At 37.1% G+C, this 17,662-nt stretch overlaps 1 protein-coding gene across 1 annotated transcript; it reads right to left on the bottom strand.

The window, feature by feature from the left end:
* Window positions 1–98: 98 nt before the first annotated feature.
* On the bottom strand, window positions 99–15,393 carry tmem150c (transmembrane protein 150C). The gene is made up of 8 exons (XM_041251558.1): window positions 14,955–15,393; window positions 6,708–6,794; window positions 5,242–5,295; window positions 4,350–4,382; window positions 4,048–4,115; window positions 3,422–3,549; window positions 3,001–3,178; window positions 99–2,179 (listed from the first exon to the last, which is right to left on the bottom strand). Exons 2-8 carry the CDS (start codon window positions 6,779–6,781, stop codon window positions 1,971–1,973), a joined length of 744 nt encoding a protein of 247 aa, XP_041107492.1. The 5' UTR covers window positions 6,782–6,794; window positions 14,955–15,393; the 3' UTR covers window positions 99–1,970.
* Window positions 15,394–17,662: the final 2,269 nt, after the last annotated feature.

The raw sequence follows: 17,662 nt of genomic DNA, 5'->3' as shown, positions 1-17,662 counted from the left end.
CTAAATTAAAAAAAAAAAAAAAAGTTTACAGTGAAGTTTAGACTAGGAGCTCTGAATGCAGTGTGCGGCAAAGTCACAAAGATGAGGCAAAGTGCTTATTTCATTTAATACTGACTTTAATTCAATTACATCCACATCCATAACAATGCAAACAGCATTTTACACAAGAAATAACATGCATGATGAGAATATATTTTATCATGGCATGAATATGTATATTACAATATATTTAATATTAACCCATGTGTGTGTTTGTGTTCTTTAATAGTCATACACTGAACTTGTTTGCAGTAAGAAAAGATTTTACATCATACACAGTATAAGATTAAAAAAAACAGAAATCCCCCCTTCCCGTTCTCTTTTTGGATACAGCTGTGCATGGCATAAAAGCTTTTCTTCAAGCGCTAGGATTGGTCATAAATATAGTAGCCCACTTTTCTGGTCTGGATAAAAAGTGCCACACAATTCTCACGCAATTAACATATTTCTACAAGGAAAGTTTAATCTCACTTTTTATATTGAGATAAAACCATAAGAAACCCTGGTAAAGACATTAGTCGAAACATTTGTCAATGTGATTTAGTTAAGGATTTTATTAAGATTGTTAAGGAGTGTTGTGGTCCTTGTCATTAATTTGCAAACCAAAAAATGCTGTGATGAATTAAAAAAAAAAGAAATACATGTTTATAAAAAGTTTTGCAGCCGTACCATCTTTAAATCTCAGAATGTAAGGTTTGGCTTTGTCAGTACCCTGCCTTTCTGTTCTCCTCTCTAGTCCCTAGGTCTCCACAGTAAGTAAGAATTTGATTTTGAATTGCTCCCACAAGGTTAGATAAAAGGATTTAATTAGTGTGTAACAACAATACATGCTGTAACCACCATGTTAACTTGCTGTTCATCCAAGAGAGTGAAACTTGAATAAACACATTTAGGAAGTGCAGCGTGTTGCCGATATTATTTTAGACAAGTCACTGGAATGTTTTTCAACAAGCATTTCACTCACTTGGGTCCTTCTACCAAAACTCTTTCAGCTCATGTACTTTAGGCTTTTAGAAACCAACTGCTAGATAGAAAGTTTTAAAATCATTAACCTTAATGCATGAACAGCTGTTTGACAGTTCAGCAGTGTAGTGCATCATTGTGGCCAGGGTAGCCTGGACAGGGTTCAAAGTGCTAGCATTTTCCATCCTTTTTATTACATTAATTAGGACACTTCATGTAGTTATTTCTAAATTATAGGTAAAAGCAACAGGTTTAGACAAGTCTAAAATGTATCCTGAGGGTTTAAGCTTTTAATGATGTATGTTGCCTCTAGTACAGTAGTAGTTTCATTGCATTAAGCGATTCTGGGAAAGGACATTTTCTAACGTATACGGTTGCACTCATCAGCTGATAATATGGGTTCAGTCTCAGGGGGCACCTCATTTTCATAATTTTATAAAACACATATAACTTGTTTTTAAAAACACCATGCTGATAGTGTAAATTGTCTGACCTTAAAAAAGATGGGGATATTTTTAGCTTTAATCATGTGCCATGCAAATATCAGCCTTTTTATTTGATTTCAGTGATGTTAGCATACATTATCAGTCTTGAGACTGAACAGTGTTGGTGCTGCAAAGAGGTTTCCATGGCAACAAACTAGGACTGCATAACATCATCTGCTGGCGCCTGTCATTAGCCTCCCTTGCAACAAGGAACAGAATGATGTGTTATTGATGGGGTTAAACACTGCGGGTTCTCACTCTGGGTTGGTTAAAGTGCCAGATTAAAAGGATTGTTGATGTATGCATCCATCCTTTCCAGCTCTTGTAGATTCAAGAAGGGAAAAGAAAGTCTCAGTATTTTTTTTTTTACTTTTTTTACTTTCATGCATGCCTGAATCAAACAGCCTTGCACGCCCCCGATCCTCGATCACGTATAAAAACACAAGGTAACTGGTAGAAGACACAGGTGCTGCTGCTCAGCCATTACAGCTGGTCAGACTGGTGTTCTGAGATCTCAGAGAAGGTCTCAGACAGACTCAGAATGTTGTCTTGGTCATCCGTGCACACGATTTCAAACCTGTAGTGTCGGAATTCCACTGCAAAGGACCCCAGGAAAGTGATGAAGAACATCACCAGAGCCCACTGGACCTGGGCAGCGTGCATGTGCAAACGCTGAGCCATCAGGATGAAATCTGCAGCACGACAGTCAAGGAAGCGAAACTCTCGATGACCATTAAACCTCCCAATTTCTATTAAAGAGTAAGTAGAGGAGTAATAAAAAATATAGCGTTTCACATCCCCACGTGTTGCTACAACTGTTTAAATAATGCATCTGTAATCTGTCTTTTTTTTTTGTTAACATACTGACAACTTTTTTCACTTATAACTTTAAAGTCTGTTTCAAAGCTTTTTTTTTTTCAAAATGGCCGCTCTAGTGTACTGACAGTGTAAGGATTACTGCCCACATTATGAAATGGGTAACAGTAATAACGATCCATGACGTGGTACGGCATAGAAAAGCCAAAGCACTTGTTGCAGTGATATATAGGACAGATACCCCAGAGCACTAGTGTGGCCATTTTGAAAATAGCTTTGAAACAGACTTTAAAGTTCTAAGTGTAAAAAGTTGTCAGGATGTTAACAATGAAAAGAAAAATGACAGGTCTGTTATTTAAACAGTTGTAGCATCACTACTTACTCTTTAAAACTCCTATCCTGTACATCAACTGAAGCAGCCAAAGGCCTGCTTAACAAAACATTACAATAACTTTCTCTGTACGTAATACATGAAATAAAAGGAGAGTATTACTTAGATTAAAATATAACTACCATTTTCTTCTTTTTGTAACATGGTCTTTTTTTGTAGATACTACATATTTAGTTGATGCGATTATTCTATCGTTTTGTTGAGATATTACAGTGTAGTGCTGGCTGAAGTACACAGTGAAGTGGTTGAAGCAGCTGTACAGATGCCTTCTTAGATGTTCTGTTCTGCACCGTACTGAAAGGATACAAAGAAGCACATTGAGAGTGATAGCAGCTGAAAGCAGGACTCGTGGAATTCCGACTGTCCTCCCTTCGTTCTTTAGGTTGACTTTGAGAGTCACGACAGACTGAAGCCAACACGCAAGGGTCCCAAACCCAAAAGTCATTGAAGTCCCTACGTTGTGTAGCTCCTCATCGTTTGAAAGCTGTAAAACATTGCAATGATTGTAAAGGACAAAACAAAAAAAGGCAAAAAGTCCCAGATTCACTGAAAATCTTTTATTTGTATCCGATCTACCTGTCAGTCTCTGAAATGGTCAAACATTCTTTGCTAGAGTAACAGCTAAATCCACAGGTAATACAATGTTATTTCATATTTGGGATTGCATTAAAGTAGACTATTTGTGTGTTTGACAGTTACTCTTACAGCAAACAGATTGCAATCTTACCTGAAAATTGCCCAGTAAGGTCATTCCAAAGCATGCCAGGCTTAAAGCAACCAGGCTGCCAATGTTTAGCCATGGTGTGCGCATTCTAGGCTTCAGCTGAATATATCTGAGACCAGCAATTGCAAATGCTGAAAAAGATTTAAAGCAACAGCAACAATAATAATACTAATAATAAAAATTGTTTACTGTATTCCAGTTACAAAATTATTATTAAATGATATCTTATTTTTGTCAGAAAATCTGTCTCAAATCTATTTTTTTATATGAGAATTTTCTAAAGGGCAATTTTAGCACAAGCACCACAGGGGTTGCATTGCCACCAATAGTATTACAGAGAGACCCAACAGACACTGCCACAGAACCATCTCAAGACCACTATGCAATGTTGTTGCCCTTGATATTAATGCTGTGGTCTGATCGTGGCTTCTCATGCTATGGTTTCCACAGGTCTTATGATTCCCAAATGGTACAGTTTATGTAGGAATAATGAGGTGTGAATGAAAAGTGAAATGCTTTTTTTTTTTTTTTTTAATCTGTTTTATTTCAGGTAACAATGTGAACATGGAATGGCTCTGTGGTGCAAGGTGGTGTCTGTTTACATTTTAAAAGAAAACATAAGCTCTTACCTACAAATCCGGCCATGTTCATGACTTGGCTGAATACACAGCTTGCAGGTGGAGCATCACCTGCAACACTTTAAACAGCACAGCCCATGATTACAAAGACAACTGCTCTTCATCTGTATATTAATTTAAAAAACAAACCACCTGAACCAGGGTTTAGCTTACTCCTGCTTTGATAGTGAAACCTTGGAATTGGAACGCAAACTCCAAACCCCTATACGCTTTCATGAGCACCAAACCTCACTGAATTCATCACACTGCCTTGTTGCCATATTAAATAAAGCACACATTTTTAAAAACATTACCTTATGTAAGGTGGCGCTTTAGATCCTTCTTTTCTGAAATAAACAGACATCAATATTTCAGAGGCCAGCATTACAAAATTATATCGGAGCTTTACAAAGAAAAAAATCTCTTCATGTAATTAACGAGTGTGTAAATGCACCATTTCCACATTACATTTACAACAGCTGCGTTCTATTATTCTGAATTCATTGATAAGTCTTTACTTGACAACGCCCCTGATAGGTACCACAGTGTCTGCCAGATAAATGTAAACAGCTGTTGGTCAATAACAGGAGAAGATATAGCTTGCCTTATTGATAGTGATAATTTTCAAAGTTTTTAAATTATTTTCTATTTTAGTTTTTTTAGGAAAAAATACAACAATTTTAATAAGGCAAGCAAGAAACATCTCTTACCTGCAACTAAGGATTAAAATGTATGGCACCGCCATCAATATAGTTGATAATGGCTATGGCTCTAGTTTTGATTTAATCCATGTCCAGGTTCTTTCTTGTTAGTTTTATAATATTTATGTTGTTGTTTTTTTTCTTTCAGAAAAAATACATAGGTGAGCTTGTGCCAAAATAACATTTGCCCCAGGACACCCCACAGGGCATACATGTACCACTAGCATGCAACGTTTATTAGTGCAACAGGTAAATAAAAGTGAAAGATGTTGCAGAAGCATGGCCGACATTAAATTGAATAGAAAGTAGTATACAAATAGACACAAATCTTTAAGGTCAGAAATTATGACTATTTCATAGGATAAGTTACCATAGCTGGACTGAGCTTATTCTGTTTTTTTTTTTCTTTGCTCTGAGGTTATGGCGCAATAGAAAAATAATGCAGATGCATTCCTGCATGCAATTCTGTTTACGGCTCTTAGCCCAATTCCAACACATTGGTTACCTGTATTCTGAGTTCAGTGGAATTATTTTGTCATCCTCCACAGCTATGAAATACCTGTAAGATAACACACCTTGGGTTAGTCTCAAATGAGATGTTGGTTTGTGCTGTCCAGTTTATATTTGAATATTTAATGCTGGATATGTTGGCTTCTCAGAACAGCTGTGTTCAGCGCAGTCTCCTTGGTACAAACAGCAAACACGGTCTACAGTAACAGTGTAACTAAACGGTTTGCTTTCTGCCTTGATGACCCCCATGTGATGCTGTCATTTAAGGCATTTCCTAATCTGCATTTGCCCTTGAGCTGAAAAGCAGATGGATTTATTCTGGGACTGCAGCAGTTTCTAATGATTTACCAGTGCGGAACCTCATTCCACAGTCCATGTTGTAACTGGTAATGTCATTTTGTACCAATGGTACATTATTACAGTACAAAGGTTGTTATTAAAATCTTGCTTCATAATCATGTTCTAATATTTTCTTATCCAATATCAATTGCTTGCTTGTTGTGCTACTAAAAGACACCAGCTCCATCACAGTTTGTTTTTCTCCTCACTTTTCTTCTATTTATTCTGCTAAAACTTACAGTACCTGCAAGCTCTCTAACTGGCTTAATTGATTTGGCTGCATATTCTTAATACATTCATTATTAAATTCTGCTTTAAGCTTTGAATTTCAGTTACATTCAATTCATCTATTTTTAGTCAAGTTCTCTATGAAAGATTATTTGACGCTGTCAATACCAGTTGCTTCAAGCAGAAAGCAAGTTGTGTCATATTTTCATCTGCCACCATTTAATTATGCGGATTGCATATATTTATCCTCAGTTCTAATAATAGGGTGCATTATTAGCATCTACCACACTACCTCAAACAGGACATCGTCTGGTGATAGAATCTCATAACAGATGGTAGGCCGAGCCTCCATTGTAGAAACTGGGTGTGCAGTTAATTCAGGCTTGACTTTACCTTTGCTGTTACAAACCTTACAACATGTGCCAACCGATGGCACGGCCTGTGTGCTTTGTATAAATAGGCCCATGTTTTGGGTTTATCGTCACGCCTCTGTTGCGTTGCGAGGCAACAGTTGAAGCTGAGTTCTTTCAAACAACACGAGGAGGAGTGGCAATGTGTAGTTTCTTATATATTAAAGAAAGGCTTTTGTAGCACTATCAATGGTCTCTAACAGATGCAGGGCAGCAAGATTTTATGTTATACAATACCATGGTTACCACGCTTGCCTAGGGTTGCCCTTGCTTCCACTATGTTTACCTACATTTTACATTGTTTTTAATAAACAGTATATTTTTTTATAAGGGTACAAAATACACATCAAAACTAAGTTCAGAAGGCATTTTTTATTACAACATATTTCTAAAGACTGCAGCTAAATGTTACACTAGAAATGCATAACTGAAGCTTAGACCAGGCCTTAAAATGCAGTGAACAAAAAATGTGATCCACACTTACACGATCCAGAGTCCTGCAGTGGTAAACAGAGAGAACAGAACGGGTAGAAACGCCCAAATACTGCATTTCCTCATTGCTTCTTAAGTCCTTTGGAAAAAAAAAAAAAAAAAAAAAAACACAGAATGAAATTAATGAAAACGTCTTGTCTACTGGAGTTTTACACGGTTACGACTTTTATTCACAATTAGGTAAAAAAAATTCTAAACATTCTGTAAAGATACACAGGTTACCCTGAGCTATTTATTGTTAAGCTGCTCATGAATTCATTTACACACATTCACCCAGCCTGTAGTCAGGCTTTATGGGGGTCTGGATGTTAAACAAGAGTTGGAGCTTTGGAATCTCTCTCAAGACAACAACTCCCATTCCCATGCCCCCTAATACCACATTGAAAAACATGCCTGCATTGCCAGGTTAAAACAAGCTAGAATACTGTTTGCAGAAAGATAAATAATTACATGGTTTTCAGTATCTTTCTTATACAACAATAATTGCCACCTGCAGTTTTGAGAGGAGCTCTAGAACTGTGCACAGGTCTGTAGTGTTATCCTGTTCAGTTCAATGTCACACACACACACAAGCCAATCCTTGTTTTTGTTTTTTTTAATTATTATTATTATTATTATTATTATTTATTATTATTATTATTATTATTATTATTATTATTATTATGTACTATGCGCACCTACTTTACAGAACAAGTACTTTATTGACATGCCATGTTTGTTTACATTGCCAAAAGGCTAACTGCTTCCCTTTTGGATCCTCTATCACCCCAATCACCACAATAAATGTAAAGATCAAATCCCAGTCCTGGACTAAATGCCCCTGGGACAGAATTTTCCCGGATTCCTTGACAAAGTGCAATCTTAGCAGTTTAGTGCCACATCCAAACCATATCATATCTGTTTAGAGCAAAGCCCCGCCCCTGCCACATCATTTTGCAATGCCTTCCACAGCCCCAGAATGATTGACACATTGGATAGCCAATCTAAGACATAAAACTATATAATCCCACTATCATGTGGCTTTTTACACTCACATCACATGTTCCCCAACAGCCTGACCCTGATCTGTGCTGGCAACAGCAAACAAAATACAATTCACAGAATATTTTAATTTCAGTGTTTTCTTTGTTTATGCGAAATGGCCGACTCTAAAAGTTTACATGACACAAAAGAACATAAGAAAGTTTACAAACGAGAGGAGGCCATTCGGCCCATCTTGCTCATTTGGTTGTTAGTAGCTTATTGATCCTAGAGTCTCATCAAGCATCTTCTTGAAGGATCTCAGGGTGTCAGCTTCAACAACATTACTGGGGAGTTGATTCCAGACCCTCAAGATCCTCTGTGTAAAAAAGTGCCTCCTATTTTCTGTTCTGACTGCCTGGTCCTTGTTTCTTTTTTCAGGGTGAAAAAGTCTCTTGGGTCGACATTGTCAATATCTTTTAGAATTTTGCATGCTTGAATCAGATCGACACAGTCTTCTTTGTTCAAGTGGAAGCGACAGTGTGGGAGAAGTACAGGCGTGGAAAAGTACAGAGCAGTTTAGAAGCAGTAAGGAGAAATTGCATCTTGAATTGCTTTAATCAGAAAACACAGGACATTGGGGAAACACAGCAGCAGCTCAAAGTCAAACAGCCGCGTGTGTTTTTCTGATAACAAACAAGCTGAAACTCGGAGCAGCTGATTCAAATTCAGCGCCGTTCTGAGACACGGGCGAGGGGAGGAGCCAACTGCACAGCAGAACAACGCAGTTAAACGAGGCAGTCTTCCCAGCGACAGCGAGTGGAAGCGACAGCGAGTGGGAGAAGTACAGGCGTGGAAAAGTACAGAGCAGTTTAGAAGCAGTTAGAAAGCAGGTTGACGGCTGCAGAAGAAACTAAACTTAAAAAAAAAAACCTCAACATGGTCTTCAAGCCAGTAATCTGTGACACCTGCTTGATGTGGGAAATCCGAGAAAACCCAGCAGAGCTAAACCAAGTGTGCATAAAGTGCCGCGCGATCCAGGATTTGCATAAACTAGTAAGTATGCTAGAAATGGAGCTGGAAGAAGTGAGACAGCAACAGGATCTTAAGGAACTGGCACACCCACAATTCATGGAAGTTTGCATCACCCCTAACAGACTGAAAGCCACCAGGGAGATAGAAGGTCAGAACAGCTGGGTTCAGGTAGGCAGAAGCAGGGGAAAAAAGACACTTCGTCAAACACAACCACCAGAAATCAAAACAACCAACAAATTTGAGTCACTTCAGAATTTTGATGAGCAGAACCAACAACAAGAGAATGAAAGGAACAACATCCAGGACCCCATTGACAGTGGTGACCAGACAGCAAAAAGAAGGGAGGTCACGATTGTTGGGGACTCCATATTGAGAAACACAGCAAGTTCAATTCGCAGTTTGGACCCCCTTACTACAACAGTGTGCTGCCTTCCGGGAGCCTCTGTCAAGCACATCACTGAGAACGTGGACAGGCTCCTAGAACGAACAGGAGACGACCCGGTAGTAGTTGTCCACATCGGTACAAACAACATTGGAAGAGACAGACCAAAATCCCTGCAAAACAAATTCAGAGAGCTAGGAAGGAAATTAAAAGAGAAAACCAAAACTGTGGTATTTTCTGGTATACTACCGGCACCTTGCAAAGGACCATATGGACAGCTGGAAATAATTAATCAAAACGCATGGCTGAAGATGTGGTGCACACGGGAAGGCTTCACCTATCTTGATCATTGGACCACATTCTACAACGAGGACTATCTGTATAGACGGGATGGACTGCACTTAAATAACAAGGGAACCAGTCTATTTGGAGAAAAGATCCTCGAGCAGGTTCAGAAGCATTTAAACTAGAAAGGAAGGGGGGAGAAATCAACAAAAAAACAGAAGGGAGACCGCATCAAAACAAGAACAACAACTCAGGTAAGACAACCATTAAATGTATTTATCTAAATGCTAGAAGTATCAGAAACAAAATTCTAGAACTTGAAGCTACTGCACTAACAGGTAACTATGATGTGATAGGTGTTACAGAAACTTGGTTGTCTGAGAGTGATGGGGACGAATATAATATTTGTGGGTATACACTGTATAGGAAAGACAGGCAGGACAGAAGAGGAGGAGGGGTAGCACTATACATAAGAAACAGTCTTGAAGCCCAGGTGTTAAACCTGGACAAAGAAAATAAAGCCGAATCAATATGGGTCAGAATAACGGACAAAAATTCAAAGGGCATAATAATAGGAGCATGCTATAGACCGCCAGATTCAGACGGTGAGCACAATAATCTGTTATACAATGACATTAGAAATGCGTGTAGCAAAGGAGAAGCCATACTAATGGGGGATTTCAACTTCCCCCAAATAAAATGGGAAAACCCGGTGGGTAGCACGAAGGATGAAATAGAAATGGTGGAAATGACAAATGACTGCTTCCTAACACAATTTGTCAAGGCACCGACTAGAGGGGAGGCATGCCTTGATTTAGTCTTTTCAAATAACGAAGACAGAATAACTAAAACAGAGGTCAGAGAACCACTGGCAAACTCAGACCACAACATGGTCTCATTTGAAGTGTTTTTTAAAACCCCAAAAGTAATGACTAAAGCGAAGGTTTACAATTTTAGAAAAGCAAACTATGAAGGTATGAAACAGAGACTAACAGAAGTAGATTGGAGTAAAATAGAGAAAACACCCACAGAAGAAGGATGGTTGTTCTTCAAAAATGTAGTACTAGAGGCGCAAAACAATTACATCCCTAAAGTAGACAAATCTAAATGTAAAACTAAATTGCCAAAATGGTTTAATAGATCAATTAAAAAAAAAATTCAGCGAAAAAAGGCACTTTACAGAGCATTAAAAAAGGACCAAAAAGAAAGTACACAGAAAGAGTACACAGAACTGCAAACACAAGTCAAAAAGGCCAAGAGAGAAATAGAAATGAACATTGCTAAGGGAGCTAAAACTAATTCCAAAATGTTTTTCCAATATTACAACAGCAAGCGAACATTCAAAGAGGAGATTAAATGTTTAAGAGATACAAATGGCAAAATCGTAGATGAAGAAAAAAAATAGCAAATATATTAAATGATTACTTTTCACAAGTTTTTACAAAGGAAGATACTGACAACATGCCCCACATGTCATCCAGTTCCTATCCAGTTTTAAATAACTTTAGCATAACTGAGGCAGAAGTGTTAAAGGGACTAGGAGCTCTTAAAATAAACAAATCCCCTGGGCCGGATGAGATCCTCCCAGTAGTACTCAAAGAAATGAAAGAAGTAATTTACAAACCGCTAACCAAGATCATGCAGTAGTCTCTTGACACAGGGGTGGTACCGACAGGCTGGAAAGGGGTGGTACCGACAGGCTGGAAAATTGCAAACGTAATACCGACCCACAAAAAGGGAAACAAAACTGAACCAGGTAACTACAGACCAGTAAGCCTGACTTCTATTATATGCAAACTTATGGAAACTATAATAAGATCCAAAATGGAAAATTACCTATATGGTAACAGGGTCCTGGGAGACAGTCAACATGGTTTTAGGAAAGGGAGATCGTGTCTAACTAACTTGCTTGATTTTTTTGAGGATGCAACATCGATAATGGATAATTGCAAAGAGATACTGAAATTGGAGAAGGAATCTATGAAAAAGACCTAGGAGTTTTTGTTGACTCAGAAATGTCTTCATCTAGACAATGTGGGGAAGCTATAAAAAAGGCTAACAAGATGCTCGGATACATTGTGAAAAGTGTTGAATTTAAATCAAGGGAAGTAATGTTAAAACAGTACAATGCACTAGTAAGACCTCATCTTGAATATTGTGTGCAGTTCTGATCACCTCGCTATAAAAAAGATATTGCCGCTCTAGAAAGAGTGCAAAGAAGAGCGACCAGAATTACTCCGGGCTTAAAAGGCATGTCATATGCAGACAGGATAAAAGAATTGAATCTGTTCAGTCTTGAACAAAGAAGACTACATGGTGACCTAATTCAAGCATTCAAAATTCTAAAAGGTATTGACAGTGTCGACCCAAGGGACTTTTTTAGCCTGAAAAAAGAAACAAGGACCAGGGGTCACAAATGGAGATTAGACAAAGGGGCATTCCGAACAGAAAATAGGAGGCACCTATTTACACAGAGAATTGTGAGGGTCTGGAATCAACTCCCCAGTAATGTTGTTGAAGCTGACACCCTGGGATCCTTCAAGAAGCTGCTTGATGAGATTTTGGGATCAATAAACTACTAACAACCAAACGAGCAAGATGGGCTGCATGGCCTCCTCTCGTTTGTAAACTTTCTTATGTTCTTAAGACTAAATAGATTAAATTATTTTAGCCTGTCTGCATATGACATGCCTTTTAAACCTGGGATAATTCTGGTCGCTCTTCTTTGCACTCTTTCTAGCACAGCAATATCCTTTTTGTAGCGAGGTGACCAGAACTGAACACACTATTCTAGATGAGGTCTTACTAATGCATTGTAAAGTTTTAACATTACTTCCCTTGATTTAAATTCAACACTTTTCACTATATATCCAAGCATCTTGTTAGCCTTTTTATAGCTTTCCCACATTGTCTAGATGAAGACATTTCTGAGTCAACATAAACTCCTAGATCTTTGTCATAGATTCCTTCTTCAATTTCAGTATCTCCCATACAATATTTATAATGTACATTTTTTGTTGCCTGCATGCAGTAGCTTACACTTTTCTCTATTAAATGTCATTTGCCATATGCCTGCCCAGTTCTGAATCTTGTCTAGATCATTTTGAATGACCTTTACTGCTGCAACAATGTTGCCACTCCTGTTTTTGTATCATCTGCAAATTTAACAAGTTTGCTTACTATACCAGAATCTAAGTCATTAATGTAGATTAGGAATAGCAGAGGACCTAATACTGATCCCTGTGGTACTCCACTGGTTTCCTTGATCCATTTTGAGGTTTCTCCTTGTAGTAATGTGAAGGTGTATGTATATAATGCAGTTCAAGTTAAGCCACTAGAGGTCAGTAGCGCCCTACATACTTACCCTCTACCTAGGATACCGTGGGTCGAGGAAGTCCTTAGAAAACACTAATGTGTAGGTTTCAACAGAGATTGTTCTAATAAAGACACTGTGATTAAAGTTATACTCTTGCATCTTGGATCTCGGGTTATTACACTCCTCTAATCAGTAATTTCTGTTTTCTACATGTTAACCACTCCATAATCCATGTGCATGCATTTCCTTGAATCCCTACTGCGTTCAGTTTAAGAATTAATCTTTTATGCGGGACTTTGTCAAAAGCTTTCTGGAAATCGAAATTAACCATGTCATGTGCTTTACAGTTATCCATTGTCGATATTGCACCCTCAAAAAAGTCAAACAGGTTTCTTAAACACAATCTCCTTTTCCTAAAACCATGCTAACTTTCTCCCAGGATACCGTTACCACATAGGTCATTTTCCATTTTGAATCTTTACATATAATAGAAGTCAGGCTTATTGGTCTGTAGTTACCTGTTTCAGTTTTGTCTCCCTGTGGATCGGTATTACGTTTGCAATTCTCCATTCTGTCCGTACAACCCCAGTTTTACGAAGGTAAAAGAAGGAGTACTGTACCCTATACGGCCTACTGCACCAAAGACAAAATGTAAGCACCTGTTCAGTTTAAGAGAGGAATCGGTTAGGGTGCTCAACGAACTGTTGTTAAATTCATCGGTGAGTGACCGCTGAAGCAGCGGATTCACAGGGGTCGACAGTCGGAGAACTGCAGCAAAACCAAAACGGCTGCTCCCACTGTGGAAGTCTGTCTTGTACAGAGATATATTATCAATTTAATTGTAGATTCAGAGACGCCGAATCTTTTGAAAATGGGTATGGAGTTGTGTATTTTCAATAAATATATAATAGCGCTAATAAACATATTGATAAACATTATCACATTTGCCAACTTATCCAGAACAGCCGACTGAGCTGGTGACGTACAAGAATTCGATACGAGCGAGCGAACAGATTTTTTTTTTTTTTTTACCGAGTATGTCATTTGTCATTTTATACTTCAAACAGATATGTTACAAGGTTGCGAAAAGTGGGCGAACTGTATTTGAAAGTATTCATTAATACTGTAGAGTGCACGGGGGAAGGCAGCAACAGGCAGTAATCCCACACGAAGTCATAAACCCGACATACGCTCCTTGCAAAACAACAACCTTTCTATTATTATTATTATTATTATTATTATTATTATTATTATTATTATTATTATTATTATTATTATCATCATCAGTTATGTTGATTCACCAAGCTGCTGTTAAATTCCCCTCACAGATGAGCACCAAGTGAAGTCACTTGCTACTGAGGGATGCAGAGCACCGATGTATTTAAAAACGCATCTTACAACGGTCATACACGTGGATTAGGAAAGGTGCAAATGATTCAACTAGAGTTTTTTAGACATTATGTAGAAAACATTTTAGAACTGGATATTAAGTTGAAAAACGTTGTTAAAATGAATTCAAAGTTGATAATTGATATTTAATTTTCAAATACTGTTATTAAATATACAGTATAAAAATATGTAAATATATACAATACCACCCTCATAAAAAAATGGCTAGTGACCCCTATGTGCATTTCGAAAAGGTGGTCACCCATCCTGCACCGTGAGTCAGAGCGCTGTCGATCAGTCATCACAGCACACCAAATTCCGCCCTGCAAGGAAGGCTATACCAGACATTATTCCCACCAATCAATATATAATATTTTTAAATGTATGGCACAGAACCCTTTAATTAAATGTAATACATACCAGTAACAAAAAAAAAAATCTATTGTGACAATACCTGTATCATAAAATAAGCTAGTTGCCATTTCTATGTCATATTCAATATTCATATTCTAAATAATAATAATAATAATAATAATAATAATAATAATAATAATAATAATAATAATAATAATGTAAACTACAATTGATTCACCTGGACAATATTTGTTAAGGTAAAGGATCTGAGTGGCCATGAATCCAGCTAATTCTAGCCATCTTTCATGTATAAAAAGCCGAATAGACTACGCATAAAACAGTCACAGTGTCATCCATAATATACAGTTAGTGTGCACTCATACGCAGTATAACTTATATAACCCTTGCAGAAAAGGCGAACATGCCGTTTTTAAAATGGAGTACAAGTTTCCTGTAATATCTCGTCTCCCCTACCGCTGTGCTCGCCTGTGAGGTGATCGCTAGAAACAAAGCCATACCTCTCTGAAGTCCTTGGGCGTGCGATTTGTCTTTTTCTTGGTTTTGTTCAGGCTGCTCATGTATTTGTCGAGGTAGAAGGAATACGCAGTGCTGTGTTTCATTAGAAAAGACGCTACTTTTCCCTTTGTACTATATACACACTGAAGTAATGTATTTAAAACAATTGCGTAGGCGGTACGTCTTCTCTCCTTCTTCTTAGTTCCATACCTCGCTACATTCTCCGGCGTGTTTACTAATACCGAGAGGAGGTATCACAGAAGATTAACACTGCACTGTTGGCAAAGATGCTCGACAAACGTAATATTTAGAAATTCGGCTTCTGCATAGGCTGTGTTTGAGAGAATAGAAATCGTTTTGTTTTATGCAAACTGACTGAGCAAGCGACTCAGACTAAGATACCTGGTCATTTCAGGTAAATTAATTTCACACATTGCGCCTTTAATTAAGTGTTACATATATAAAAACAAACAGCTTCGTTCCTCAGCATTACGCTACAGAGGTCAATTATTATTATTATTATTATTATTATTATTATTATTATTATTATTATTATTATTATTAAGGTTTTCTACTAGGGACTGGACAAAAAAATATAACAACTAAGGTATGTGGTATGTATTTGTGTAAATGAGCAGTGCCCTACGCGACTAATAACATTGTTGATATATATATATATGAGTTGCATTTCCCATCCTCTGTAGACAACGCGTTGCAGTGTACCATGACATTTAAATAGGACTTAATGGGAGTTCTTTAGGGATTCTGTAAAACTATAAGGTAGGCATTAAAAAAAAAACAAAAAAAAAAAACTACTGTTTCTTAATGACTAGCTATCACATTCCTGTGTTATGCTTCATTAACGATTCCTCAGTGATAACGGCCTTTAATTTATGCCATCTGAAATACTAAGAACAAGACGCACCTGCCAACTGAGCACCTATTATCAACCTCTTAAGACACAACGAAGCATTGCAGATCATGCCAACAACTGTATTAAGCATTTATACTCGTCCAGCTTTTACTTTTTGGTGGAAGGATGCTTACTATTGTTTCTACCCATACAGAAAAATTATATATTGCAGTATATATAATATACAAAGATATATATATATATATATATATATATATATATATATATATATATATATATATATATATATATATGGTAATATATTGTCATCTCTTTCCTAAATATATGCTGTATAGTGCAATATATTTTTAAATATATTCTCATATATTTCAGAAACCATTCAAAATATATTGCAGTACATTCCTACAAGAATACAAGATATATTTTATAGAGGACAGAATTCTAAAACATATTTTGGATTTCATCAAAATACATTGCAATAGATTCTTAAAAAAAAAAAAAAAAAATTGAAAAAATTGAAAAAAAGGCTACTTTGCATGCCGTTCTGTGCCCACACTGTTTCTGTAACATACACATTTTCTTCAGTTCATTTTAACAATTCTTAAAATGTTATCCGTGGTCTAAATTTAATTCCTTTTCAGACAATTATATTTCACTAATATATGAAAGCAAAGGAACACTTGTATATTGCAGTTTTCATTTTTTATTTTATTATTATTATTATTATTATTATTATTATTATTATTATTATTATTATTATTATCCTCCAAAGCCTTAGGCTGAAAGAGGAAGTATGAATGAGGTACTTAAATAAGTTAAAGTTTGCATTTGCTTTTATAACTCTTGTAATAGGTTTGTATCGGGGAGGATGCTGACAGCCTTTGACTTGTGTCCATGCCTGGATAAACACAAGATGGTTTCCTCACTTGTCTTTTTCTATTTAAAGAACTTTTCAATGAATGGACTATTTGTATCCTGCTCATATTTCCTAATCACGTAAAAGTCATTTCTATGGAGTTACTTAAAATAATGTCTTTTTTTTTTTTTGGTTTGCAAGCTTCACAAACAGCACTGCTGTTTTTCCATCTGACTATTTTACTGTGCTTGTAACTGGAAACAATCACCACGATACTATTACACTGTGCAGTCCACATTTGGCTTTACAAGAGATTATGGACCAGTCTGGGCTCATTACTCCAGTCCAATGGTAATTCCTGATGTGGAGGATATTATTGCTTAATTAACTATTTGTGCTACACAATTGCTGAACACCTTGAACAGAGACAGGAAAGCAGGGAGGACAAGCAAGCTTTGTGTTATTCCTTTCTGCAAATTGCTTCATAAAAGGATCCAATGTGTTTAAATTTCCAAAACAACATCATAAAAAGATGATTCGGACTAGGCTCTTGACTCTTCAATATTTTTTAAGCATTCCTCTTAGAAAGCACTCTTTGGGCCTTACATAGAAACTGTACAGAAATGCCAGACAAAATTACTGTACAGTAATTATTAGAAATATGTCATTATGCACCAGTGTGAATAGCTCTGCTGAGGCTGGAAATCAAATGATTATTGGAGATTGTGCCACCAAGTGTACGTGCTTCAGCTCTAACTACTATTGGGCAAAGCTTTGGACGTGACCCCATGTATGTTAACAGTACAGAGTCCTACATAAACTACATGTCTGTTTGCGTGATTACGCATTATCTGCTAGTCTTGGAATCTATTTTGGAATTGACACCATTGTAATGGGGAATTTGGGGATGCAATGAAAGGATAAGCAGTTGTCACACCTTTTGTTGTAAAACCTTTATTGTGGTCAAGGGATAGCGGGAC

The sequence above is a fragment of the Polyodon spathula genome, chromosome 1 (assembly GCF_017654505.1).
Source record: "Polyodon spathula isolate WHYD16114869_AA chromosome 1, ASM1765450v1, whole genome shotgun sequence".
Classification (NCBI taxonomy): Eukaryota; Metazoa; Chordata; class Actinopteri; order Acipenseriformes; family Polyodontidae; genus Polyodon; species Polyodon spathula.
The sequence above is the reverse complement of the archived record's forward strand: the minus strand, read 5'-3'. Positions and strand labels throughout refer to the sequence as shown.